Source organism: Patagioenas fasciata, chromosome 2, assembly GCF_037038585.1.
Source record: "Patagioenas fasciata isolate bPatFas1 chromosome 2, bPatFas1.hap1, whole genome shotgun sequence".
NCBI lineage: Eukaryota > Metazoa > Chordata > Aves > Columbiformes > Columbidae > Patagioenas > Patagioenas fasciata.
Genome location: NC_092521.1, coordinates 51,243,401 through 51,269,862, shown reverse-complemented (window position 1 = coordinate 51,269,862; position 26,462 = coordinate 51,243,401). Strand labels below are relative to the sequence as shown.

Below are 26,462 nucleotides of genomic sequence, written 5' to 3'. Positions count from 1 at the left end.
AGCAGTATCTTCAAGGAAGACGAAGAATATGGAGTAAAATATCACTAGCAATATATTTCAGTAAAATTAATGCAGAAACAGGCATAATAGATACTGTTTGAAAATAGCTCAGGGAGATGTGTAATAGCAGCAAAAACTGATTGCTATTAAGTCAAATTGTATTATTTCATTTCACAGCAAGTGAGATCTCCGGATATTTGCAACTTTTTTTCCTTAAAAAAAGATTCTCCTGTCTGGGTTGATTTTCTCTGTGTTTTATGAAGTACAAAACTTCCATATCAAATGTGGCACATTATGCCATCAATAGAATATCTTACATAAAAAGACTAAACCAGTTGTATAACTATCTGGAGGGCTACACAGATTCTTGGTATTCGAATACGTAAAAAACAACAGATTGCATACTCTAGGTTTAAATGATTTACCAAGTCATATTTGTCTCACTCTAGGATTAAATAAAGCATAAGTACAGCTTCATAAACTGCCCTTTTCAATAAAACTGTATGAAATATGCATATAAAGCATATATATTTAAATAGTGTTAAAAAAACAGGGAGCACTGGTAGTTGAAGAACTGACTGATGTTTATCGCCATGGAAGCATCATTTCACAGTGACTTCAGCACTTGGCCTTAGGAAGTACCTCATAGGCCTAGAGTTCCCAGCTACTCTAACAACTGCAACTAGAGATGAGCAGCCAACCTGACATACAGGAGGGTAACACTACCCACAGAAATACCTCGTGGGGGGAAAAAGTGACCTCACATCCTCTCAAGTTCTCAAAGTTAGCACATTCACCAGAATTATAAGGCAAGCCCTGCTCCCCCACCTAAAATGTAAAATAACTACTTAAGAAAATTAAAAGAAGGAAGAAAAAAAGAAAAAAATCACCCAAATTTCACTTGTAAATTACATAAACAAAAGTCCTTTGAGGTCTCCACAGCTTTCTTGGTTATCTTGGAAGGACAGATTCTTACAGATCTACCACTTCTGGTTTAGAAGTCTTAATGTTTTCATTTAAAACACACACACTTAAAACTACCAGTTTAGACCAATGTGAGTCAACACTTTAAGGAACACTCACTAGAAAGGAAAAGATAGATAAAAATTATGAATGCAAATACTGGTACATAATTTCCCTTCAATAAACGGCATAGTAGACAGATCAGAGATATGAAAGAATAAAAAACTGTTCCAGCTCAAAAGCCTTAGGCTTCTTCGGGTAGCAGCCTGCAAGGAATCAGGTGAAGACTTCAATGAAAAGAAAGCAACTGCACAACTCCTTTGAGAAATAGTGTTGTTTAGCAAAGGAAACAGAATCCCCTCCTCATCTGTTGCCTGGGAAACTGCTGTCTGCCTCTCAAGCTTTTTTCCAGGCAGGTGTCTATGAAGACAGACTTCAGGAAGTAAACTTTAGTCAGTTGGACAAGGTGGGAATTAGCAAGATAGTAACATGTTCTTAAGAAGAAACATAATACGTTATTGCAAACACAAATAAAATAAATAAATAAAAGTGCATCAGCCCTTGTAAAGGTTGTTTAATATGCAAAGCAACTTTAGATCTCTTAGCTTAACACATTATGGTAAAAGTAAATTCTCCCATCAATAGCTTAAATTGCTGCCACTAGCTGCCCCACTAACACCTTTGAAAAATGTTATTTCTGCTATTAAAAAAATACACATACACACAACATTAGCAGCAAAGTTTGCAATATAGTAAGTCAGTGAAGAAGGTAACTAGCTTTTCTATAAAGCAACAATACCTCATCAGCTATGTAATACAACTTGTTGTCACCTGACCTGGATTATGTTTGCTGTAAACAAAACTGTGTGTTAATGATAGATATAAACAATAAACTTTTCCAATTAGAGGTGAATAGTCATGACAGAAGTTCAGAAATGAAGCATATGAAAGAATTATACTAAAAATACTTTGTAGAAACTGAAACAGTAATTTATAAAGCTATATGCTTTTCTTTAGTGTCACACACAACCCGTCTGAAAAAAAAATAAAAAAAGGAAGTTGAGCACAGCTCTAGCAGAGAATCAACTCTGAGAAGCTTCTCTGTGCAATCTCCTCTTGGAGCTCTAGCTACATTTCTGCAATAAACATTCCATCACAAGCAATCACATGTCAAACAGATATTTGAAATATGCAACTAAACAAGAACCTAACACTAGTTAAAAATTTGTGCATAATTATGCAGTTTCATAATACAAACCCTACCAAAGCCCATGGACTTTTTTTCATGCATTGATTAAGAGAAAAACTTCACTTTCAATAAAGCAAAAGAAATATGTATACATAAAGTCAACGTTTTTCTATATTTATTCTTTTTTTTTCCATGATGAATATAGACACAAAAATGATTTCAAAGTAGTGGGTTTTTATAAAAGTAATAAAAATTTCATAAGTATTACTTCAGATATAGACAAGTTACTTCTACCACCAAGTACTAAGATTCTTCACAACTAACCAGATTTTGCCACTAACAAAAATAAAACAGCAAGTTTTCCACATTTTTCAAGTATTTTCACTGCCAATATAGTACAAAGCACTTTTGCTAACAATTTTTTTTCTGGATTCCAGAATCCAATGCATTAATTTTATAAACTGACCTACAACAACACACTTTTACCCACTACCCTTTAAGCAACTAAAAAAAAGGTGTGATAAAAAGACATGCTCTCTTTTTCAAAATCCAGCTGAAAATAAAATAACATGTACAGACAACACCAGTAGTAACACAATTTTTAATTAATATTGGATGTTTAAGTGTATTTTCAAGCCGACTACTTTCAGGTCAATAAATACTTCAATGGTATTTAAAACTAATCTCTTCTAAGGAGTCTTTTTACCCTTTCTGACACCATAGTATAGTTGTGAGTAAAATCTCCAATGCTTTGGATTGCACGTAAAAAGGAGAGGTGTAACTACAAAATCAAAAACCTACATGAAAATATGGTTCCATATTCAAGTACTGAAATGCCAGAGCAGAACCAAAGCTGTCCATGGAAACTTAGGGTCGCTTTTTCCAATTGGAAGTTCCTTACGTGATAATCACTAAGGATTTTATCACACGTAACACTGAAAGAATACAGGTCAGTTTACCTGGGATTTTCAAGTACTGTATTGCAAGACCAGAGGAAGAGAGGAACTATGATAAATTACTCAGTAGGATCTAACACTTAATTTCAAAAGGGCCCAGAGATTATGTGATTTATCAGGTCTGCAAGTTCATTTAGGAAAATGCAAATTAGTTTTTCTATGTTCCTTTCAAGCCTTGACACTAAAGCTTGAGGAAAACTAAAGCCATTGACTTCATATACCATTAAAGTATGTCCCAACATTTTCAATACAGTTGCTCAAGCATGAAACACAGTTCTAATACAGTTGCTCAAGTATGAGACATAAACAGCAGAACTTCATAAAACAGTGGTATTGAACTTTTAGAACACTCAACATTTTCACCAAGTTTAGATACTGCTATTATAGGGATGAAAAATACTAAAATTCAAAGAAATAGCTGAAAACCAACGCTTCCACCAAGTTTTCCAGCTTGATTGATACAAATGAGTAAGTCAGCTCTTCCCTAATACCATTCTCCCAACATTCCACTTCAGAACTTGAGAAAAACACACCCCCTCCCAAAGAGGATGCAGCAGATTGATATATGGCCTCCAAAGGCATGATTTTCTTTTAAATTTAGAAGAAGGGAGAAAACAAATCTTAACCCAAGAGGAAAGAGAGCCAGGGCTGTCTGGACCACTGCCACTACCATAGAATCTTGTCAAAATCTCTCCTGCCTGTCCTTACAAGGGAGCAAGGCTGAGTTTGGGCTGATTAACTTAATCTCTACAGGAGATGAGGGTAAGCAATGTTTTTGTCACACCATAAAAGCCTGCCATGAAACAAATCAGAGCACACTGCACACTAACATTACATTTTCTGTTCTTCCATCCCACAAACTATTTTGAGTAGCTGTCACTTTGTTTCTCATTAAGCAGAGATCAAACCTGATAAAAACGTGTTTTCTAAAAAGTAAAACAAAAGCTAATGAAAGGTTGTGTTTGGCTTGCATCCAATTTCTATGTGTTTTTTTTTTTCCCCAGCATTTGTTTTACAAAAGCATTTTTCCAACATCCAATTAAAAAAGAAAAAAAAAAAAGCCAAAAAAAAGGACCTACTTTCTTGGAAATCTGTATGAACTACGGGACATTGTGATACTGTATGTGTAGACATATATCTATAACCAGTGGTTCAAAAGCCATGTCTAGTCAAGTCAGGTAGTATCTGCTACTTCCCACCCATACAAATTCTGTGTATAACACCTAGTAAAGCAGGTTCCCAATCTCTAAATGTGGTAAAATATCAACAAGTGATATTCCAGAACATAATTAAAGAGCAGTAGCATTGTTTCAAGAATTCTGAGTTACACCTCCTGCGCTTCATTTCCTGAAGTCCCTGCTGGATCACAGAGCCAATTTCTGAAGAACTACATAAATAGCTAAATAAATTCCAACCCAAACTATTCTATTATTCTAAATTAATGCATGTTAACAGCCATTTTGGAAAGAGATACTTGTTACCAACCACGATAATTTTGTAACTGAAAATATTTACCTAGCCTCAGAGACTTAAGAGGAAATTAAGAAAAAAATTACATCTTTTGTGGTATTCAAACAAAATTCACTGGCATTGAAGTAAGCTCTGTTATTAAAGTTAACTAGACTCTGAATTACAGATAAGCAATTTAATTTAGAAAAGGAAAAAAACAACCATTTGGCATTAGGAAATGTCTAACAGCAGGAAGTGTGTTTGTGTGTATACATTCTGTATACATACATCTACACATCATAAAGAATCAGCTCTTAAAAATATTTTTTTTTTTTAATGACCTATCACTTTCATTTTGATTCACATTTTTAAAACTGCTGGACAGGAGAAGTAAGACAGACCAAAAACTGCAGGAAATACATTCTTTAGCACTTGAAAATTTATAAGTAGTTCAATGATGCAAAGCTGTACATTTAAGACAAAGTCTTCAGAGAAGACAAGCAATGCAGCATTTCATCTAACAGTGTCATGTAAAACACACTCAAAAAACCCTTAGTTGCTTCAGTCAAGATACCACACTGTATGATTTGGAGCAAACAAAAAAAGAAATTAACTTTGTCTCTTTTTTGAATCACTGTAGATCAACTTTCAGACCAGATCATATTCAACTGTTTAGAGCTTGCTTTCTTGCTCCTTCCAATTTGGATTTCAGGGACATGCATGTGAACTGGTCCTTTAATAATTTTGTCCCTTTATCTACCTATCAAACTATGGCATGACAAATCTCAGATCTTACATAATCTTACCTAATTGAAAAACCTCTTAATCCATTTATTCTCTGGACAACAGATTTACTTAAAAGTAAATGTTTACAAATGAGAATGCAGGTTAAGAGATAACTACATCACTTACGATATCCTTGACTATAGCTCTTTTTTGTACAAATTGCTGTTAGGAAATAAGAACACGGCAGAAGTAAAAGAGTCAAACCGAACCCATTTAGGAATAGACAAGTTCTGAAAACCAGTATGAAAGTTCATGACTGTCCAGAAGACAAGAGCCAGAAAATTCAGAAAAAAGAGCTGAGTAGTTCTATATTGTCACATGCTGTTTCTACACAGAAGTTAATCTTAACAACTTAAAACCTTCTGAAGATCTTACAATCTGACTTGGTCTGCTTCTAAAAACGGTTCAGTATCATGAGCATGTCAAAAACATATTTTGATTTTTAACTACCAAAATGCCAAGGCCTTCAATAAGTATGGTAGAGCCAGCAGTAAGACCTTAAGAATGACAAAGCCAATATTAAGACATTATAACTTACATTTCTTATCCCATCTTCAGAATAAATTTGCTGCTTTCTGTAAAAAGCTAAATGCATACCTTCAAGTGTCTTCAAAGATAAATTCATCTGTCAAGAGTCAACTACCAATACATTGTATCCTGAACTAGTTGAAACACAAAAAGAAAGCTGATGGTAAACAGATGACTAAAAGATATCCCTATTTAACCTCTTTTCCTTGCCATACCACAGAAATAGTGCTTGACTTTGCCCATTTGGCACAGCAGATGTTGGAGCAGCTACTTTCTTCAAAAGTGAATGGAGGATGCCTCACATAACTGCGACCTAGAAAAGACCATAACCACTAGCTAGTATTTGATTTGCCCATGCCACAGAGTTTTCCTAACACATTTTTATCCCATACATCTCCTGCTATTAATTAATGTAGCTGCCCCCTCACCCTGAAAAACCCAAAACATAAAAGGAAGGTAAATTTTAAAAGGCATATATCTAAGTACTACAGCTTCTGCATGTAGCACAAAGGCGGTAGCTGTATTAGGCACTGACTTAAAAAATAGAGACAAGATGCTGTTGCAGCAAGACTGTGGGCCTCATTCTTGATGGACACTGACCTGGACCTGGCCAGATCACCCTAACACCCATCTGATTACAAAAATGAAATTCTGAAATGAATCTCTGCCACTTTTAAGTTTTATTACAGAATAATAATTTGAGAAAAAAATACACGTGAAATCAGAGCACAGTCTGGGCATTTTTTTTTAATTCCATCAGTTCCATCAGAAAGACACTTGATTCAACCAACTACTTCAGCTATCTTTTGAAAGTGTATCGATATACATCCTTGAAGTCATAATTCTATGCCCAAATAAACTACATATCTGCATGCAGTAAAACTTAACTGTTGCTTAATGAGAGCTGACTGTATATAGTAACAATCTTTAATAATCCAAATAATTACTGCCATGCTCATGAAAAATAATTATATCCCATTTAGTGAAAAGTTCATTCTATGCTAATTCTGAATTTGGAGAGTTATATAGTAATTGAGCAACTTCTCACCTGAAGCAATCATGAGACAAAACCTACAGAGCGTGTAAGAACTCCTACTAGCTCCTGATCGTTTTGCAAATTTCTCTCAGCAGAGATTTTTTTCCCAATCTAAATGGATAATGTGAACTTGGTGGTTTAAGTATTGGGAATATTTTTTTTCCTCCTTCCAGACAGAAGGAGGAATTCATCTTCACTTGAATGGCAATCACAGAAAAAAAATTAATTCCATAGGAGTCACTTTATTTCCTTGGAAAATTCAGATAAATTGCAATTTATAGTTGCCATTTAGGCTGAACATTTTTTAAGAATATATCTAGCAGCAGTTTATCTTTTCCTCCATTTAGAAACTAGATTTGTTGCAGATGCATTCTGTGGTTGAGTTTCTTCCATCTCTTCATACCACTAGATTTAAAGATTTTTCTCCATAAGCCCTTTTTTTTAAAAATTCTGACTAGATCTGATATTACAAGACAAATGACATGAACACTGTGCTGCTCAGCATAGATATCATATCCTGCATAGTGTCACGTCAGAAAATGGGACCTTGATAGCTATGGCTGAGAAAGCAATTTGTACATATAGTATCTGTAATTACTGTGTGCTTAACAAGCACTGCTGCAAACACATAGTTGTGCTGATTCAAGAACCTGACTGATGCTTTGAAACCAAAACTAAAAAAAAAGACAAAAAGGGGAAAACAATGAGTGAAACACTGTACAGGTATTTTCTCAAAAGCTTGAGAATCACAGAACCATAGAACAGCCCAGATTGAAAGGGACTTCAAAAGGTCATCTGGTCCAACCCTTCGTGGGAAAGGGAGCCTCCATTAGGCTATCTTGAAAACCTCCAGTAATGGGGACTCAAGATTAAGTATTTCATCTGGAATGCACTTTCCAAAGAAGAAGAGGCCAGAAGCTTCTCCTGAAATCTAGAGATTTCAACTAGCAAATTTTTCCCTGTTTCATGGATGGGGAAGTTACATTTTTCAGAAGATGGTCAGTACGACTTGTATTTTAGCTGTAATGGTCATTTAAAATGGGAACACGTGAAAGAAGGATGGTTCGTGCTGCCCACTGATGTTACGCTTAATAGTCCAAGAAAGTCAAGATCTTGAGATAAAATTAGTTTCTTTATGTCCATATTTTGATTAGAAGCTTCTAAAGAAAACTCAACAATTAGTTTCTTCTGTCTAAATTGGTTAGTTTGGAAGATGATTTCGATGCCTGACTTTTTAATATTTAATACTGTGTGCACAGTTAAAGCAGTATTTTGTTGAGTACAAATGATTGTTATTTCACATGATGATTGATTCTGGAGAGGCCTCTAGAGGTCATGTTGTCTAACCCTCCTGCTCTGGCAGGGCCACCTGGAGCAGGTTGCCCAGGATGGCTTTTTGAGTATCTCAGAGGCAGTAAACTCCACAACTACTCTGGGGAATCTGTGATTTTCTACTACACAGCAGTAAGTTTATTTGATTGACACTTCATAGCAGAGAAAAAAGTTCAGCAAAACTAAACAGAAAAGTCATCAGTATTCATTTTGCATTTATCTGCAGAGTTCTTTAAATGTTTTAGTCTTCTTAACCTGGTCAGTAAACCTCTTTGTAGCCCAAATAATTTTCTGAAAGGCATCTGCCACAAGACCAGGGGAACTCCTTGCATGGAGGCAATTGCAGATTTGGAGATTTTAAGCATAAGGGTTTGTATCTGAGAGGACAGTTGCTATGAATTGGTAAACTCATTAAGTTTAATCTGTGACTGGACTTGAAACAGATTAGATGTAGAATTCTTCTGTTGGAGGAAAAAGGAAAGAATTTGCCTTGCTCTGATGTCGAATTTACACTCTAGAAATGACACTTCAGTCTTTCGTGATTCTGAACCTTGGTAGCATTGTGATTTCCATATCTGTGGGGGCAAGGTGAAGAGGGATGAGAGACTGCCCGTGGTAGAAGTTGAAGTGTCAGGTGTCAGTACAACAGGCACAGTCTTCCTGGGGTGTGGATGACAGAGTCCAGTGTGTTAATTCCACCACCGAAATCTAGGAGCAACTTTGACTACAAGTGTGAAGTGACTCTGTGTTAAGGTCCTTAGGAGGGGAGGAAGCCTCTCCAGCCAGGAGATGATAGAGTAGGAGTTGATGGGGAAGATCCTTCAAGGAGGAGCAAAGCTGAAGGTAGGACACTGAGTTTTTGCTGGTTATTGTTTCCTGATGCCTTTTCACAGATGCCAGGTTGGATGGAACAATACTAGGCAGGACATGAAGCTGTAGTTGAAAATAGAGGCAATACTGGTGCCTCACAACTTCATCTTGATATTATGCACAGCTGTCAGTGTTAGAGGTGGAATCATACGATTTCCTCATGAGCCCTTCTTTGTTATGAAATCTTATTACAGTAATGTATTATTATACTAATCTCTTCTTAGAAAGTAGCTTCAATTGTAAGCATGCAAAGAATCCTGTCAGTACTAAGCTGAAAGAATTTACTCTCTCCTTGCGAAGAGGAAAGGTTCTTCTGCCACTTCAGTCTACCCAGCAGTTTGTTTCTTGCTCTAGTACATCTTCTGTGACCTGCTGCCTCTTCTTTAAACTCCAATTACTATTAAGTTCGCTGCCAATTAAACAATTTCCAGCACACCTATTATATTGTTTCTGGTGGTGTTGGGATCATTCAAACATGCTGTTACATGCTATGTATCTTCTTGTTGGTAATACAAGACCAAAAATGGTGCCAACCAAATAGTAGACTTATTAGGACTTCAGGTTTTTTTTCCCCTGCTAGTATTAGCAATAATTGTCATAGCTTTTGAAACAGGGACTAACAAAGACAGCAATGGAAATAACAAAATGCCTGTTAAGGCTTATGGACTGAGAGCTGAGCTACTGAAGTGATCATGTGTTTTGTTGGGTTGGTTTTTTGGTTGCATGTTTTGTTGTTTGGGTTGTGGGTGGGGTTTTTTTATTATTTATTTAGTACACTGAATTTGGAATTGAAGATGTCATTAAGAAGCTAGACTCTCTGTAGATAACAGATTACCATGCTTCCTGGAAAAGCTTTTGTCTTCTGTCTTTTACTAAAATGCTTGTGGCTGTTCTCAGCCTTTCTAATACTCCACAAATTGTTTTGTACATATAGTTTCTGGGTATAGCATAACCTTAAAGTCTTCGGAGACACTTTCGGCTTGTAAAAATCAAACAGTTGGAGAAATCTCCAGAACTAGTCACACTGTTGTTTTGAAGCAAGCTGTGAAGACTCTCATTAGGTCCACCATATTCAGGAGAACTCTGTCAAGATCTCATGCTCTTCCCTGTTCAGATCAGTTAATTTCTGTTTCACTTCTACTGCAGAAGAAGTAGTCAAGTTCTGATAGGAAAAGTGACTAATTGGACAGGCAAAGAAGTAATTTTGTCAGCAATGCCATATCTGTCTATACACAGGCCGTCAAGCTAATTCTTAAGTTCATGCAATGGATGCGTGCCTACTATAAATTACTTCATTCTTAATAGTTTTAAAAAGAAACTGTGTGGAAAGTCAATCATTCCATTTTAATACTTTCTCTTGTTTGAGTAAAAATCTCACCTGAAAATACATGGAAGTTGAAATCAAAGGTTGCTGTGCCATATTATCCTCTTTTTTTTCCTCCTACTTAGTAAATGAAATATCAACAAATACAGACCATCAGTGTAGTATAAAATTGTGATATTGTCCTTTGGTACTTTTGACTAACTGCAGAACACAAAACAGATCTCACTTACGGGATGGTGGTAGGGAACAAGAACCAAAAGAAAATGTTCTTTGTGTAGAACTAAGTCTTGTCTCTCTGTAAGATATAAATACAAATATGAGGTTTGGAAAATGGGCAGGGAAATTAGGAAGTTTATAATTAAAGATGATTCTGGGGTTGGAATTGTTTGTTTGGCTTATGATGACTTATGTCAAGGCTTCCTGATTTCTTCAGGCTTTCTGTGAGACTGTTTTGAATTTCTGTTTCCTTCATCTAAAATAAAGAAGTACTTTTTTCTTTCCTCCTCCCTGATTTGTGAGTTTGATGGCATGGAGGCAAGCTATTGTTTGTACTCTTTTTAAGAGATAGGGAAATTTCGATGGTGGTACCATGGTGTATCTGAAAAGCCAACATCAAGCTTCAAGCACATGTGGCAAATATCAATGACAAAACTCCACAAAAAGAATTTTTAAACTACATCAAAAGCAAGGTGTGAGTCTATGTATAACATACCAATGAAGATGCAATGTTAAACTGTGTTATTTTAAGATAAGGCATCGCTCTCAGATTCTCAAGTATTTTGAGTTAGAGTTTTATTTCCTTTAGTTAAGGATAAACAGACAGGGGAAACTAACTTATCTGAACCTAAACTTGTGGCTGCAAGATATTGTTTTTAAGTGAAAAAAACTTAGTTTGTATATTAGTATATACTAGTACACAAGTCTAAAAATTACTTTTCTTCAGGATAATAAACTTTTACAATGCCTTAAAGTTTTTAGTAGCATGGAAACTTTAATGTTCATTAAGTTTGTTGGTCTCTAACTACATAGACTGTGTGGTAGGCATTCTATTTTCTAGTGGGGAAAATTGGAGACAAATTAAGAACAGCTCATGAAACATGATGCTTTTGAAGGAAAAAGTTCAGTACTGCCTGGCTGTTTGTGCATTTATATGAAGCTGTTGAAATGAAGATGTATGCATTTTAAACTATGTTTAAGCTTATAAATTACAGTGACCAGTGCTCAGCTGAAAATGCTCAGTAGTATAACAGGAGGCTGCTCCTGTTTGACATAGTTTCCCATAGTGCAATCACTGGAAGAAAGGGGGAAAAAAATCACTAAAATGTTTTATTGACCTAATTAGTTTGAGGGTTGTAAGAAGTAAAGTTCATTAGTTCTCTGAAATAATTCTCCTTCTTGTTATCCTTACATACAGAGTAGGTAGTGTTTTTCTGTCTTAACAAATTCAAATGCAACTATTGCTTGCCTTTTACTTGACTTCTGAAGGTGTGCTTTCCAGGTTTCCAGGAAAGCCTTTCTGTGAAAAGCTTCATTAATCACTTGAGATCATAATGAAATAAATGAGTTGGCTAGAAAGAAAGACTTATGTTCAGTCCATTCACGGTAATTTTATATATATCACATGAAGTCCTGACATGCATTTTCCTTTAAAATAAAAAACCATGCAAATTCAGTTGAAGTACTCACGCTTCACAATAACTAATAGGAGTTTTTGTTTCCAATACAGTGAAGTTACAATTTCCTGCTCCAGATTTTGTTAGAAGCAACTATGTTGAGAATATTTCTATATCCTGTGTGATGACATCAAAATGGCACAAATAATTATCTGTATAAAGTTTGCTAGTATGTAGTTGAATTAGAGTTCATTTTGGTGAGACATCAAATATTTTAAAAATATCTCAAGATCTCTCAGTAGCCAGGGCTTTTTATTCAGGCTGTCAGCCTGTCACAAGTGGGGTCTTCCATGTGTGGATAGTGGACACTGTTCAACATGTTCATAAATGTGCTAGATGACGGGATTGAAAGTACCCTCACCAAGTTTGCTGATGACACTAAACTGGGTGGTGAGGTAGACACATCAGAAGGGAGAGTCATCTTACAGAGAGATCTGGGCAGGTTCAAACAGTAAGTAAGAACACTATGAAGTTTACCAAAGCCAAGTGCACAGTCTTGCATCTGGGACAACATAACCAAAGAACGTAGTACATACAGACTTGGATCTGTGTGGCTGGGGAGCAGCCTTGCTAAAAGAACTTGAGGTTCCTGGTGGTCAACAAGCTGGACATGAGACAGCAAAGCACTGCAGCAGCACCAAAGGCAAACTGGATCCTGGACTGCATTCCCAGGAGCATTACTAGCAGATATGAAGATGTCATCATTCAACTCAGTGCTGGTCAGGCTGCATCTGGAGTGGAGTTCTGGTCCCCACAATTCAACAAAGACACAGAGAGTGGAGAGAGTCTGACGGAGGGTCACAAAGATCAAAGGGCTGGAGAACCTGCCCTGTGAGGGAATACTGAAGTAGTCTTCCTGGTGAAGAGAAAGGCTCAAGGGGGACCTCATCGCAATATTCCAGGACTTAAAAGGCAGCTACAAAGGGGATAGAGGTTGTCTTTACACAAGGAGCCACATGGAGAAGACAATGGTAATTGAGTACAGGTTGCACAGGGAGAGCTTTGTATCTATATAAGAAATAAGTTATTTACAATGAGAACCATCAGTCCCTGTAACAATCTTTCGAGAGACACAGTGGAGTCCCCATTACTGGAGGTTTTCAAGATAGCCTCATGGAGGCTCCCTTTCCCATGGAGGGTTGGACCAGATGACCTTCTGAAGTCCCTTTCAATCTGGGTTGTTCTACAGTTCTGTGATTCTCCAGCTTTTGAGAAAATACCTGTACAGTGTTTCACTCATTGTTTTCCCCTTTTTGTCTTTTTTTAGCTTTGGTTTCAAGGCATCAGTCAGGTTCTTGAATCAGCACAACTATGTGTTTGCAGCAGTGCTTGTTAAGCACACAGTAATTACAGATACTATATGTACAAATTGCTTTCTCAGCCATAGCTGAGAAAAAAAAAAAAAGTCAGACATCCAAATCATCTTCCAAACTAACTGATTTAGACAGAAGAAACTAATTTGAGTTTTCTTTAGAAGCTTCTAATCAAAATATGGACATAAAGAAACTAATTTTATCTCAATATCTTGATTTTCTTGGAATAGCAAGCATAGCATCAGTGGGCAGCACGAACCATCCTTCTTTCACGTGTTCCCATTTTAAATGACCATTACAGCTAAAATACAAGTTGTACTAACCATCTTCTGAGAAATGCAACTTCCCCAGTCATGAAACAGGGAAAAAATTTGCTAGTTGAAATCTCCAGATTTCAGGAGAAGCTTCTGGCCTCTTCTTCTTTGGAAGGTGCATTTCAGATGACATACTTAATTTTGGGTAGTCTGGGCTTTTCTTTTTTAGCAAATAATGGCTAAGAAAGCCAAGACTCCACACAAACAACATTTTCAGAGCAGTCAGTGACTACACAGAAAAATTGCTATCTTTCATTACTACATTTTAGAGGTAGATATCTAACATCAATAGACTTTACCAGGAAGTATCAGTTTTCCTCTGAACATATTCATACCTTGGAATTTAATACATATGAATGCAATGCAGCGCTATCTGGATACTATGGAGCTTTTAAGAGAAAAAAGATAAAGACACAGTTACTCAATATTTGTATAACTACTGGAATTCAAGGATTTCTTAGTTATATTTTTAAATTAATATTATAACTCATGAAAATCTTCAGAGAAAAAAGTACATACTCCATTTGTGTTTCTAGATCAATCATAAGTTCTATAGCCCAGACACACAAACTAGAAGCACATTTAGGTAGTTACAACCTACAGCCCAAAATAAAGGCTTAGTTTGTATACTGTTTTCTACAGAGGTTTCAAAGCATCAGGTCTTTGCATCATCTCTGACCACGAAAAAAAAAAAACCACACACAAGAAAACTTCCACGTATTTCTCAACTTCATAAAAGAAACAGGAAAATGAACACACATGAGAAATTTAAGAGGGAAAGCTAAAATAAAGAAATCAGCAGCTGGATTTAAATTAGGACCTATTAATAAAAAGATCTTAGGTACTGTCCCCATGACAGTCTGTATGGTATAAATATTGACAGGGAGTGGCAATCTTTCAGTTAGTTAAAGCCAATCCTTTACAAGTATCAGAACAGACTTTGACCTGTACTCTAGTTAGAACCTGGTACTGAGCCTGTGCTAGTTCTCCCTTAGCAGGGTAGGTAACTAACCGGACCAAGCAAGTGCTGCTTGCCTAGACAGCCTCTAGACTGCTGTAACTGAAGATACACGACATCATGTTATACTCTGCTGATGTTGTTTGGATGTCCACCAATACTGAAAAGCCCAAGAAGAAACTTGACTGAAGATTACACTACAGGAGATCAAATTGACTGAGTAGAGCAGAACACTATAGACAAGGAGAGCTCCAAACCACATTTCTACACAAAGATCAAGTTTTAGCTCTTGTTCAACCACTGTTAATTCGGATGTCTATTTCAGCAGGCTACTCAGAAAGCTAAAAGATGGTATTATCTGCATTTGTTTTAAAGGAACTATAACTGGATGTCTGCATAGTGCTTACAGTTTTACCAATATTGACTCATCAGCCTTCTGCCTTTACTGCTGCTTGAATGACTAGACAAATTAAGGTAAAGACGGAATAATTTTCAGCCATTCTCTAATTTTGTTGTCAAAGAAGGAAGTTCAGTTTTTTCAGCATCTCCACTTGGAACTGCAATTTCTTGTTGACAAAGGAATTTCAATAAAAAGCATCGAGAAACATACAAAAAAAAGGTTTTAATTACATGTTTTAGAACCTCTCAAATTCAAGATAAACATCCTGTATCGAGACAAACATCTCAGTATTACTTGCTAAGAGACCTGAAAAAGCTTTTTATTTTTATGTAGTACTACAGTATGTCCTAGGGAATTCTGCTAACACCAACTGTGAGGCTACCAATATCATCTGCTCACACTGTTTCTAAATATTTTTTAAGTTCTCAATGAGTGGCTCCTGAAGCTGTAATTGTCCTCCAAGATTTACAGACCAGCAGGTTGATTTTCAATTTGTCCTGCAAACAAATTCCAGGTGTTTCCCTCTTCCTTCCCACTACCACAAAACTAGAACACTCCACAGTTGCCAGGAAAGACAACGTTGTTTACAAATATTTTTACTTGATAAGAGCATTTATAATCTAGTACAGGGTTTCAGTTGTGTTTTTTATTCCTCTCGTTGAAACGTGTCTTAACATCAACTCTCTATTATCATCAGTGATTAAAAATTTTTATAGGAAAAATAAATTACATTCCTATAGCCTCTAGTTTTATGAGCAGAAGAATCGGCTAAGTTAACTGTTATTTCTGTATAAAACCTACTATACACTGTGAATCAGATGCTAACATTTTGACAGTCCCACCATCTCTACTGTTAACTTTCTAGAAGCTTACGTAATATTACAAAATTCTTCTAAAGAAGTGCAACCTGAAATGAGAATGCACCAACTTCTTGCATTTACAAAGGCGTCTTACAGTTGCATTTTACCTTTAATACACCAAGTTACCTATTTTATCATTAATTTCACAACAACCTGTACATTTCATAGTTCTCAGTGATGATCAGGTAATATTAATCTGCAAACATAATCAGTTTTGCATATAAAGCTTGGACGTGGTAACTTGAAGACACAGAATTATATTTCTAGGTCAGCCAGATGTTTTATTTTATATATAACTACAGAATCACAGAATCATTTGAGCTGGAAGGGACCCTTAAATATCACCTAGTTCCAACCTTCCTGCCATGGGCAGGGACACCTTCTCCTAGACCAAGCTGCTCAAAGTCCCAGCCAGTCTGGCCTTGAACACTTCCAGTGATGAGCCATCCATAACCTCTGTGGACAACCTCTTTCAGCATCTTACCAACCCTGCGGTAAAAAACTTCATCCTTATGTCCAACCTAAGTCTATTATCTTTCAGTTTAAAACCATTGCCCCTTGTCCTGTAACTACAGGCTCTGGTAAAAAGCCTCTCTGTCAAAAGAGAGCTATTCAGATATTCCCTCCAAATATCCCTAAGATCTTATCCACAGGGCTGCTCTCAATCCATTCCATGCCCAATCTGTACTGATACTGGTGACTGCCCCAACCCAAACAACGGACCTTGCACTTGGATCTTAAGCATGGTAGAAACACATCCAAGGAGATTTAGTCAACCATGACATTTCCCCTTACTTTGAACCACTCCCAGACAACTTATAGCTTTTCAAAGCTGACAATCTGCAAACGTTCCAACTCCGCTTTTTTCTATACATGAGCTTCATAGGTAAATGCATAAGTTTCTCAGATACCAAGTTTCTCTAACATTTTATCACTCAAATTCTAAGAGTTAATGTGGTTTCAGCGAAGTTGATTTTTTGACAGTTATTTTGATAGATAAGAACTTTGGAAGTTAGGTACTTCTAGTTATATTCTTTATTTCTTTATTTACCAAATCCCTAACGACAAGGTCTTCAGAAGTCTAGTGACAATAAAGATTCAGAACTCCTATCACAAAGATAATATCATTTCACCTTTTCCTGTGCAAAGCTGAAATGAAACAGACAGCAGAAAAACAGGTGAAATCACACTCTGTAGCTATGTATTTTTGGTGCAACCAAAACAAAAGCCTCTTGAGACTACATAAAACAAGTTTGTCATACACAATGTTTACTGTTGTCAGCTAATTTGAAGCCAAATTGCTGAACAAGTGAAACATTTCATATCTTTGAAGATTTAAAACCATCAAGAGTCTTTAGTTAAAAAAAATAATTAACCACTCAGGTAATTGACTAAGTACTTGAATAACTGAGTTACTCAAGTATCTACATAAAACATGAAAAAATTCTTTTTGAGTTAGAATCAGAGCAGAGAGAGCATCAAAAAGCCATTTCATTAAAATTTACTAGCTATTTTTGAATCAAAAGCATAGGCAGGTTCAGGTCAAAATGTCTCGCATCCATTTACCTGTTACAGCCCTCCCTCCCCACTCTCCAAAAACTAGAAGCCCATAAACACCAAGGATTTAGTGAGAAACAGAGGAAAAAGAAATCTGGTTTATTCCAAAATTGTTGTAGAAGTATGTTCATTGAATACGACTTTACCCAACATCATTAATGATACACTAAGCTCAAGTTAATAGCTAGTTACTTACATCGCCTTTGGCTCTACTTAGCACGCCTATGGTATTCACCAGTATCTGGATCATTGCACACCCTAGAGTGTGACTACCTAACAGAGTCTTACTAGATCTTTTTAGGATTATAGGACTCCTAGTACCTGATTTTTTGAGAAAAAGCACTACATTACCCTGTGGCACCTACTTTACACAGAACTTAGGCTTCGGTCTTTTCATGGCTCTTCAAAAAAGGCAACCTATCTATGATTTCCCAGCCTAGTACTGAAACAAGTGCATGGAAGCCCCAAAGGAAAAAAAAAAAAAAATAATTAGTTACAGTCAGTTGGAACTTAGTCAGTTTTCTTACTCTTTTTATTACAGTTGCATAAGAGAAAACAGGAAAAATAAACACATCTCTCTCCTGCACCTCAGGTTTATGAATTTCCTTCCTGCAGCATTTGGAGTTGCATAGTCCTCAGTGTGTCTCTTCCGCCTGCTCTGTTGTCAGCACTCTTCTCCCACACCTTCCTGAAACAGTAACATGCCTTCCTTTGTATTAGCCCTCTCCCTTTTCTTAGGGTTTTCATTCTACTTCACATACAAATTTAGAATCTTTCTAGCACACAGAACCTAGCTTATGGCACTTACAAAACGGTTACAAGACTGATTTAAAGGTTACTCCACGCTTGCCTTTTAGTCTACAGGGGCTACAAACTGATGGGGAAAAAGAGTAAGAATAGAAGCAAAACGAATTAAAGCTAAAGAGGATAAAAACATAGTAAGAGAAGCTAAGGGCATTGCTGAGACTTTTCTTCACACAGCCAAAAGGCTTTTCTTGAAACTAAAGGAACTCCAGCATTTTAAGCCTACACATATACAATATCAGATGCTGAATTTAATGTGGCTGTGTATCAGTTATTAATATATTACCACTCAGATACACACAGTTAGCTAACACCTTTGCACAGGAAAAGTGAAAATTATTAAAAATAATATCAATTCACAACTTTAATCAAAGGGAAAAAAAAGATTTTAGATTTTAAATGTTTTATTTAAAAAAAAAAGGATGTTTTCATTTGTATTGAGTCTGATCACAAAATATAGATCTTTTTAAGTGTACCAGACCTAGAGACTGACAAATTTCCCTCTTCAAACAGGGGCTGGGGAGAGGGCAACAGGGTGTACATCTTAGAAGTGATTTTAAGTGTATAACAATTACACCCACACCTCAGCATTTCTTCCTTAAAAAAATAACTACATATATTATGAAGCTTTTGATATATCAATAATATAATACCTTGGGCCAAGAATGATGCTTGTAGTGTGAATTGTCACACTAAGAATGGGTGTAAAATATTTAAAGTCTTTAGAAAGGGTTATGATACTTAAATTCTATAGAAGAGTTCAAGAATCAACTCCAGATGAGAGAGATGAAACACAAGCCCAGCCAACAGAGAGACCGATATAGTGACCAAACACGGAAGAAGTTAAACAGCCAGCTGATGTCTTCATAAGTACTTCCTTTTTGAATTGGTACTAGTTTAAAAGAACAGTATCTGTAACTGGGCCTAGCAAAAAAAAAAAAAAAAAAAAAAAAAAAAAAACACCAAAACACAACACCCATGATAACATAATTCTGATTAATATACCATAAGAAGCTGATTTTAAAGAAAACGCAAAGGTATGCCCCAAAATCTCAGAAGATTCCTAAAAAATTCACACTTTAAAGGATATTCTTAAGATCTGAGATGCAAACATATGTTCCAAAACTTTACAACAAGCATGACAGGAAGCATCCCAACAAGTTGATTCCCAAACTAACTACAGCTTAGCTCCAAATCACGATTAAGATAACCGAAAAGGGACAAATCCATAAACTGATTAAAATGTGAAGGAATAGAGTTAAAGATACTATCAACTACATGTTTGATACCTGCAGCCTCCTTACTATCACTGCAGGAAGGTCCCCATAGTATGGTCAGCATTAAAGCACATACTAGCAAATTGAATTATGGTTAATGTAAAAAAAAAAAAAAACACACAACCACACACACACAAACACACCACCAACAACAACCAAACAAACACCACCACCACCACAAACCAACCAACCTCTGGACTCTTAACTGGATCTACATACTTGAAATCTATCAATAGAAGCTGGGTGTAAAAAGTAGGATTTGACAGTAGTCTTGAATTGTCGAAACTGACACAATATATCCTACACATCAGAGCTCTTCACCTTCACCATGGTTCTAAGACGACAAATAGGTAAACTAGATCAAAAGAAGTACGTTAACTGGAAGATGCAGTGCTATTTTCCCCTGTAGCAACAATATGCACAAGGCTCTGCTTTTATTCAGGGATGTAAGTTTGATCTGTCAACACTTCAGAAGCTCACAAATCAGTAATAAGCTAAACAGAGCACACAATATCATGAACTTTTACAAATTCTTTCATTAGATTATTTTCATTTCTCCACTGCCTTGCGCTCAAGCAAGCTTCCTGGCAAGAGCCGTGCAGCAGAAGATGAAGGCAGACTATTTAAGAGCTACCTCCACCCCCACACCTCCCTTCCCCCAGCCTCAAATGTCAGAGTTCATGCTAGCAACAAATTCAATTCATTTATCCTCCTGACAAAGCCAGAAAAAAAAACAACAACCACCCAAAAAACTTTTATCACTTGTTACAAAGAAAATAAATTCTCTACTTCAGCATAAAAGTACAAATTACAATTTGCTACTATTTAAGGGTATCTCTAGGCTTACCTAAGTACCCAGCTACATCCCAAATAGATTGGTTGGATTTGGCATACACTTTGTTGACATACTTTCGATAATCAGAACCCAAACATCATCTACTTTCGTCAAGCAACTACCAAATGATGTTGGGTTTATGTCAGGAAGTGTTATGGTTTGCTTTCTTATGATGCAATTATAACACTGACAGCACCGGAGAGATCTGCTGAACCATTAGGTACGGTAAAGCAGAGAAGCAATAAGCAAGCAGCCCTGTATCGCAGGCCTAGCACACCAACTAGTTTGAAATGCATTTGAACCCCTGCCATGACTACTTCCCCACCTGTAAGGGCATATTAATCTCAGAGCTCTGTTTTACACATCATTAGTTCGCATTTGCAAACGTCCACGTTAAACAGGCTGAAATAAGTGCTGCATTGCCCAACCACGCCATAAGAGAACCTCACTCTCAAAAAAAAAAAAAAAACCACGTTGTTGAAGAGGGAATTAGTATATCAAAGCTATTTACAGTCTCCTGCTCACACACAGGCCTGACACTGACGAATTATGCCTTTGTACAAAGTGCCCACCGCCCTCAGGACAGTCGGTGAAGAAAAGAAAGGTGCACGAAGCAAGAGAGATGACAAGTCTGGGGCAGGACCGGGCGGGCGCCTCCTTGGCATGAAAGCCGTTCTCCCTGCACAGAGACATTCACGCACCCTCAGCTCAACACTGAGTAAACAAAACACTGGTGCGGAGTTAGGGAGGGTGGTGACTCAGCCGTGAGTGCGAGATTCGGTCCCACAGGGTAAGAAATTCGGGGAGACGAGACCGGGGGCCCATCGGCGCTCCCTACTCACCAGCAAACAGTCCACGTTCACTTCGGATTTGGGGTCCTTCAAAGTCACGTCGATTTTTTCAAACCGAGACTCAAAACTTTCTCCCGTCGACATGTTTTCGGAGATAAAAAAAGTTTCCCTTATTCCAGAGCAAAGTTAGGTTAAAAATAATGAAAATGTAAAAAAAAAAAAAAAAACCAAACCACACACACACACCAAAAAAACAGGAACAAGCGAGCACAAAAGAGAAACCACACAGCCTATACCAGGCTGAGGACCGCTTCCTGCAAAATCCCTTCAATCACAGAAGTCTCTGAGGCAAATCCCCCACGCTGCCCCGCCAAGGGGACAGAAAACCGAAGAGTTCGCGGCCGTGGCGGGGGGGACGAGGCTGCTTCTCCCCCCTCCTCCACGCACGCACGCACTTTCCTGGGCTGCTCACAGCCCTGCAGCAGCAGGTTTCCTCTCTCTCCCTCCTCTGCTCGGGCCCCTGCGTCTCAGCAACCTCATTTTCCCAGCCGGGGAAGCCGCCCTAGGAGCCAGCGTAGCGGTTCCTCCTCCTCGCCCTGCAGGAGCGACGGCGGCGGGCCGGTGCCACGTTCCGAAGCGTAGCTTTCTTCCCGGAAAATCACAAGAAAAAGCAAAAACGAGAGGAAAAAAACCTGCAGTCACACCAACAAGGCAAAAGTGAGAGTAAATAAAAATCAAGCCGTAGGAAAATCCTCTCGGCGGCGTGTCTCAGCGTCGTGGGGTTGGTCCTTCCATAGGCACAGGGCGAGGGAGCCCAGGCGGGCCGGGGGGAGCGGCTGCCCCTCTGCCTGCTGCGGGCGGGCGGGCAGCGCAGGGCTGCCAGCTGCGAGCACAGGCCGGCCCGGCCCCCACTGCGAGTGATCCCCGCGGGCAGGGGGCAAGTCACTTCAACGGCGGAGAGACTGCAACAGCATCTTTCTTCCTCTCTCCTCCTCGCTGCGCGGCCGCCGGTAGCTCCTCGCTGCCTCCCACCGCTGCCAACGCCGGCTCCGCTCCCGCCCCTCGCCCGCTCCTCTGCCTCACGGACGGGACAGCAGCCCGAACCACTTCAGGACCGACCTGAGGTTGAGGCGTGAGAAGGAGGAGGGAAGGAGGTGGCTTAAGGGGAGGGGAGAGTTTAAGGTCCGGCCGCGGCGGCTATGGGGAAACCTGCGAAAGACACCAACATGTCCGCCTTCCTGTTTGAACAGTCTGGGGGGGAAGAGGCGGCTGGGACAGGGGCGCAGGACGCATGCGCGGAAGGAACGGCTCAGGGAGGGGAGGGAGGCACAAGGTATGCGCGCGGGGCGGGGGCGCGTGCGGCCGCCGCTCCCCTTTCACCCGCCGCGCCGCCGCTCAACGGTCGGAGGGGGCGTGCTCGCGCCGCGCCCTCGAGACTTGGGAGGGCGGGAGGGGCGGCGGCGGCGGGAGCGAGTGGGCGGCGCGCGCCAAACAGCCGTGGCGGCGCGGGGGGAGGGGGCGCGTTCAGAGCGGCCCCGGCCCCGGCCCCGGCCCCGGCCCCGGCCCCGGTAGAAGCGGGGCGGGTTCCGCAGTTAGGCGGCGGCGCTGGGGCCTGCTGGAAGTGGGGCGAAGCGCGCCTCTGTGTGCCTCCCCCCTGCCAGCCTTTGGGCGGTTCCGGCGGGCGTTGCGTGCGCGCGAAGGCGTGCGCGGAGCGACGGGCCCGCGTCCCATCGGGGAGCGCGGCCGTTCCAGTCGGGAGTCGGAAGGCGGCGGTTGGCAGGGTGCTGGGAGAGGACGTTGCCCGCCGTACGGCTAACCCGGATCCCTGAGGGCGCCTCAAAGCTGCCCGCGCCTTTGCGAGGAACAGCGCGGCCGGCCCCCCCCCGCCCCGCGGCGCGGGCCCGGCTTTGCGATCGGGCAGGCGAGCGGTGCACAGTGCGAGGCTCTGCTCGCTGACGGGGTGGGACAGGTGCCTGCTAGCCTGTGGGGTCACCCAGTTCAGGGTGCCCAGGGAGCTTCGAGGGGCTTCGGCCTCGGAGATCTTCACACGCGGGCGGGACACGGCCCTGGGCAGCCGTCTGTAGGTGGCCCAGATTGAGAGGGGGGCTGGAGAAGTTGGCTCTTCTAACTGCTGCTGCTCGGATTCTGTGCGCCCGGGGAAGGAGAGGCTACCTTGTCCAACACCAGAAGTTCAGAGCATTCCAGCTTATGCCCTGACGAGAGTCATGCGCAAGGGAGCACACCTGACTTGGAAATAAGAGAGACATACAGCATTTAATACATAACCTGTGCAGCTTATCTCAGTGTTTCCAGCTTAAACCTTACTCTGGGACTGCAGCAGGAACCGTTTATTCAAATAAGGAAATTCAAGTAAAGAAATTATTTCAAATAATATTAAACGGAGTCCGCTGTACTGGTTTAGTCCTTTGACTTCCACTGCTGTTCCAGAAGTGGCAATGGTGTTTTTACAAAGGTCACTCAAAATCATGTAGAGAATGGCAAATCATTAATCTCTGGTCACTGAACAGTTGCCAGTAGCAAACCTGCGTCACTAGCAGCACTATGAGTTATTTTCCAAGTCATAATTAAGAAACAAATGATCTATAGCCAAGTTCTAGGGCTGGAGTGTCAAACTCATTTTCACTGGGGGTCGCATCAGCCTCGTGGTTGCCTTCAAAGGGCCAAGCATAATTTTGGACTGTATAAATGTAGGAATAGTTTGTAGCAGTTTGAGCTATTCAATCATGGATATTCACTACTGGCTATCTTGTTTTATTCGAAGAAAAAATGCAGTGTGAAAGCATTGGCATTGTACATTTTGCCTTTTTTTTTTTTGTCCACAACTGCCTGCAACTTTTTTTTCTAATGAGAAGTATGTATGGTTAAAGCAAAAATACATGCTATAACAACGTTACACTCATGTTTACTTTCACTCTTTGTGCTAGCTATTACCACAGCTCTTTGATTCAGAGGGTTTGGTCGCTCTTGGAAGTGCAGATGTTCGATTTCAACAACCACAGTCCAAAGAGAACATTGCATGTACTCCACAAGCTACAGGGTGTAGGCTTGGGATCATTTCATATATGATGCAGCAAGTAATTCTTGAAACAGAAATAAAATCCTCCCTTCTTACAATATTAAACAAGATGAAAGTCATTGTTAGAGATATAAGTTCTCAGTGCTCCTGGACACCTGGTTTAGGCATTAAAAGATACACAGGGAGGATGCAAGGCCTCAGCAGGGTGATTGGAAGCACGTAGCTGTAAAGAATGTAAAATTCATGAGGCCTGTAATAGAATAAGGATGAGGAAGCCTGAAGTGACACAGTCCTGAGCTGTGCTCCAGATACTGCTCATGTGTTTTATCCAATGTCTGTAGCAAAACATATAGGTAGTCTTGGAAATGCAAAACTTCTTCCATCATCTCCAGGCCTCCCTGCAACAAAGCTACATGGGTCTTACTCTCACTTGCCCATTGCATCTTGCATTACTTCTTTTACAGCAGCCCAGTTTTGACACAGTGAAGTGGAGAGAAGCACCATCCCATTGACTTAGCAACTTGGAGAATTCACTGAGATGCGAGAGCTGAGCATTGGACAGGCCCAGACTCATATTTGTTTGCCAGTGAAGGATCTTGCCATTTGACCAGTAGACCTAAGTGCCTTTTCCAGTGCTTGTGGTGAGGGAAGCTGCTGTGTTTGTGTTCAGCTGTGTGCAGACGCACCGGGTTTCACACACATCTGTCAGACGGGGCTTTTCTCACAACTATGGTAGAGTAAAAGTGCTGGTCTGTCTGTCTGTCTCAAATAGAATAGAATTTGTGTGGCAGGTACTTCTCCAAGCTGTCTAGGAAACGCAGAGCATTGCTTTGAAAACATAACAGGGAGGCTTTGGCTACAAAGAGCAAAATGGAAAATAAATTCTAATTTTGGAAGCAGGTATAGGTTAAGTGTCTGGTGTGGTGTCTGGTATAGGTTAAGTGCTCCCATTGTAACTTGACAGTGTAATGTAATAGTTTCTAATCCAGTGAATGCTCATTCACGTGCTTGGATCTCGAAGCACGTTTTCATGAACTTCAGTCAGACTCTTTGCATCTGTAGGATTAGGAACTTGCACAGTGTTGGCCATTAGAAGTCTTATGAAGTTCCATCCTATGTAACCAATCATAGTGCATTAACACGATGTTTTTTCATTCCTCATAACAAATAAACTAAAAATTAGTAATTCCTTCTTCCTGCATTTGTTGTGTCACGTGTTTTGTAATTGAGTTATCTTTTGCTGAGTGAAATGGAAATTACTCAACACATCTATGACCTGATAACACTGATCAAGCATGTAGGCCTGAAAAACAATTTTTTCTCTCTTCAAAAGCATGTAGTCTCTTAATTCTTGGAAGTGTCTCTATGTAAGCTCATGTCCATGCTTAGTAAACAAGTGAACTGAGAATCCTTAACAAAACAGGAATCATAGTCCTCATATCCATGTTGTCTTGCCTATTTTATAAGATATTTAAATGGTCTTGCTTTTAGCGTGATACAAATGTGACAAATTGATATTGAGTTTAGAGCTGATTGATTGGCAGAGATTACAATTTACTATTAAATGCAGAAAATGGGTAAACTGTAGAATTACTATATTTGCTTCCTCTAAAACATCATGGCATACTTATAAAAAGTACATGTAATAGTGTTTATTGTGTAAAAAGCATCTGTGTACCTTAGATTTAAAAGCCTGTGCCTCATAAGAGGTTTCAGGAGTGCCCATTTCAGGAAATGAGCAAACAGCAAGAGCACAAGAGCAGTGGAATACTCGACAAGTACTGGCTGGCCCCCCTCTGAGGAGGCACTGTTACCCCCATCCTCTCATGCAAAAGCTAAGAAAAATGAAGTGAAAGAGCTTGTAATAAAGTCAAAGGCCATCTAGATTTTTTTTGGTCACTGAGTATGCATCTTTCAAATGCATGCAGTCTCAGAATGAGAGAAAAGGCTGGGATGCTGGAGTTCCTGATGTAACTACTGACTTCAGCAGAGTTACACAAGGCAGAAATGAGACTATATCCTGTTCACCGTATTTGGCCAAGTTAGTAACACTTGATCTACCTTCACATTCAACTTCCTATTCAGTCAACATGAAACCTGCAGCAGCTAAATCACATCACATTCAGGCTGCCATTGGTGCACCACCCTCTCTTCTGGTTTGCTGTACAAAGCTGGCTCAGGTTTGCCTCAGCTCTAGTCCTGTAGACACT

The 26,462-nt window shown here is 39.5% G+C and overlaps 1 protein-coding gene across 3 annotated transcripts in view; it reads right to left on the bottom strand.

Annotated features, from left to right (window-relative positions):
• ROCK1 (Rho associated coiled-coil containing protein kinase 1) overlaps positions 1-22,509 on the bottom strand; it is an 88,595-nt gene extending 66,086 nt beyond the window's left edge. Inside the window, exon 1 of one of the 3 annotated variants that reach the window (XM_065830321.2) lies at positions 21,267-22,509. In XM_065830321.2, coding sequence (XP_065686393.1) covers positions 21,267-21,359 — 93 coding nt within the window. In that variant the 5' untranslated portion in view covers positions 21,360-22,509. The remainder of the gene's footprint in view (positions 1-21,266) is intronic. The other 2 variants (XM_065830319.2, XM_065830320.2) reach the window with 2 other exon arrangements.
• Between the last annotated feature and the right edge of the window lie 3,953 nt (positions 22,510-26,462).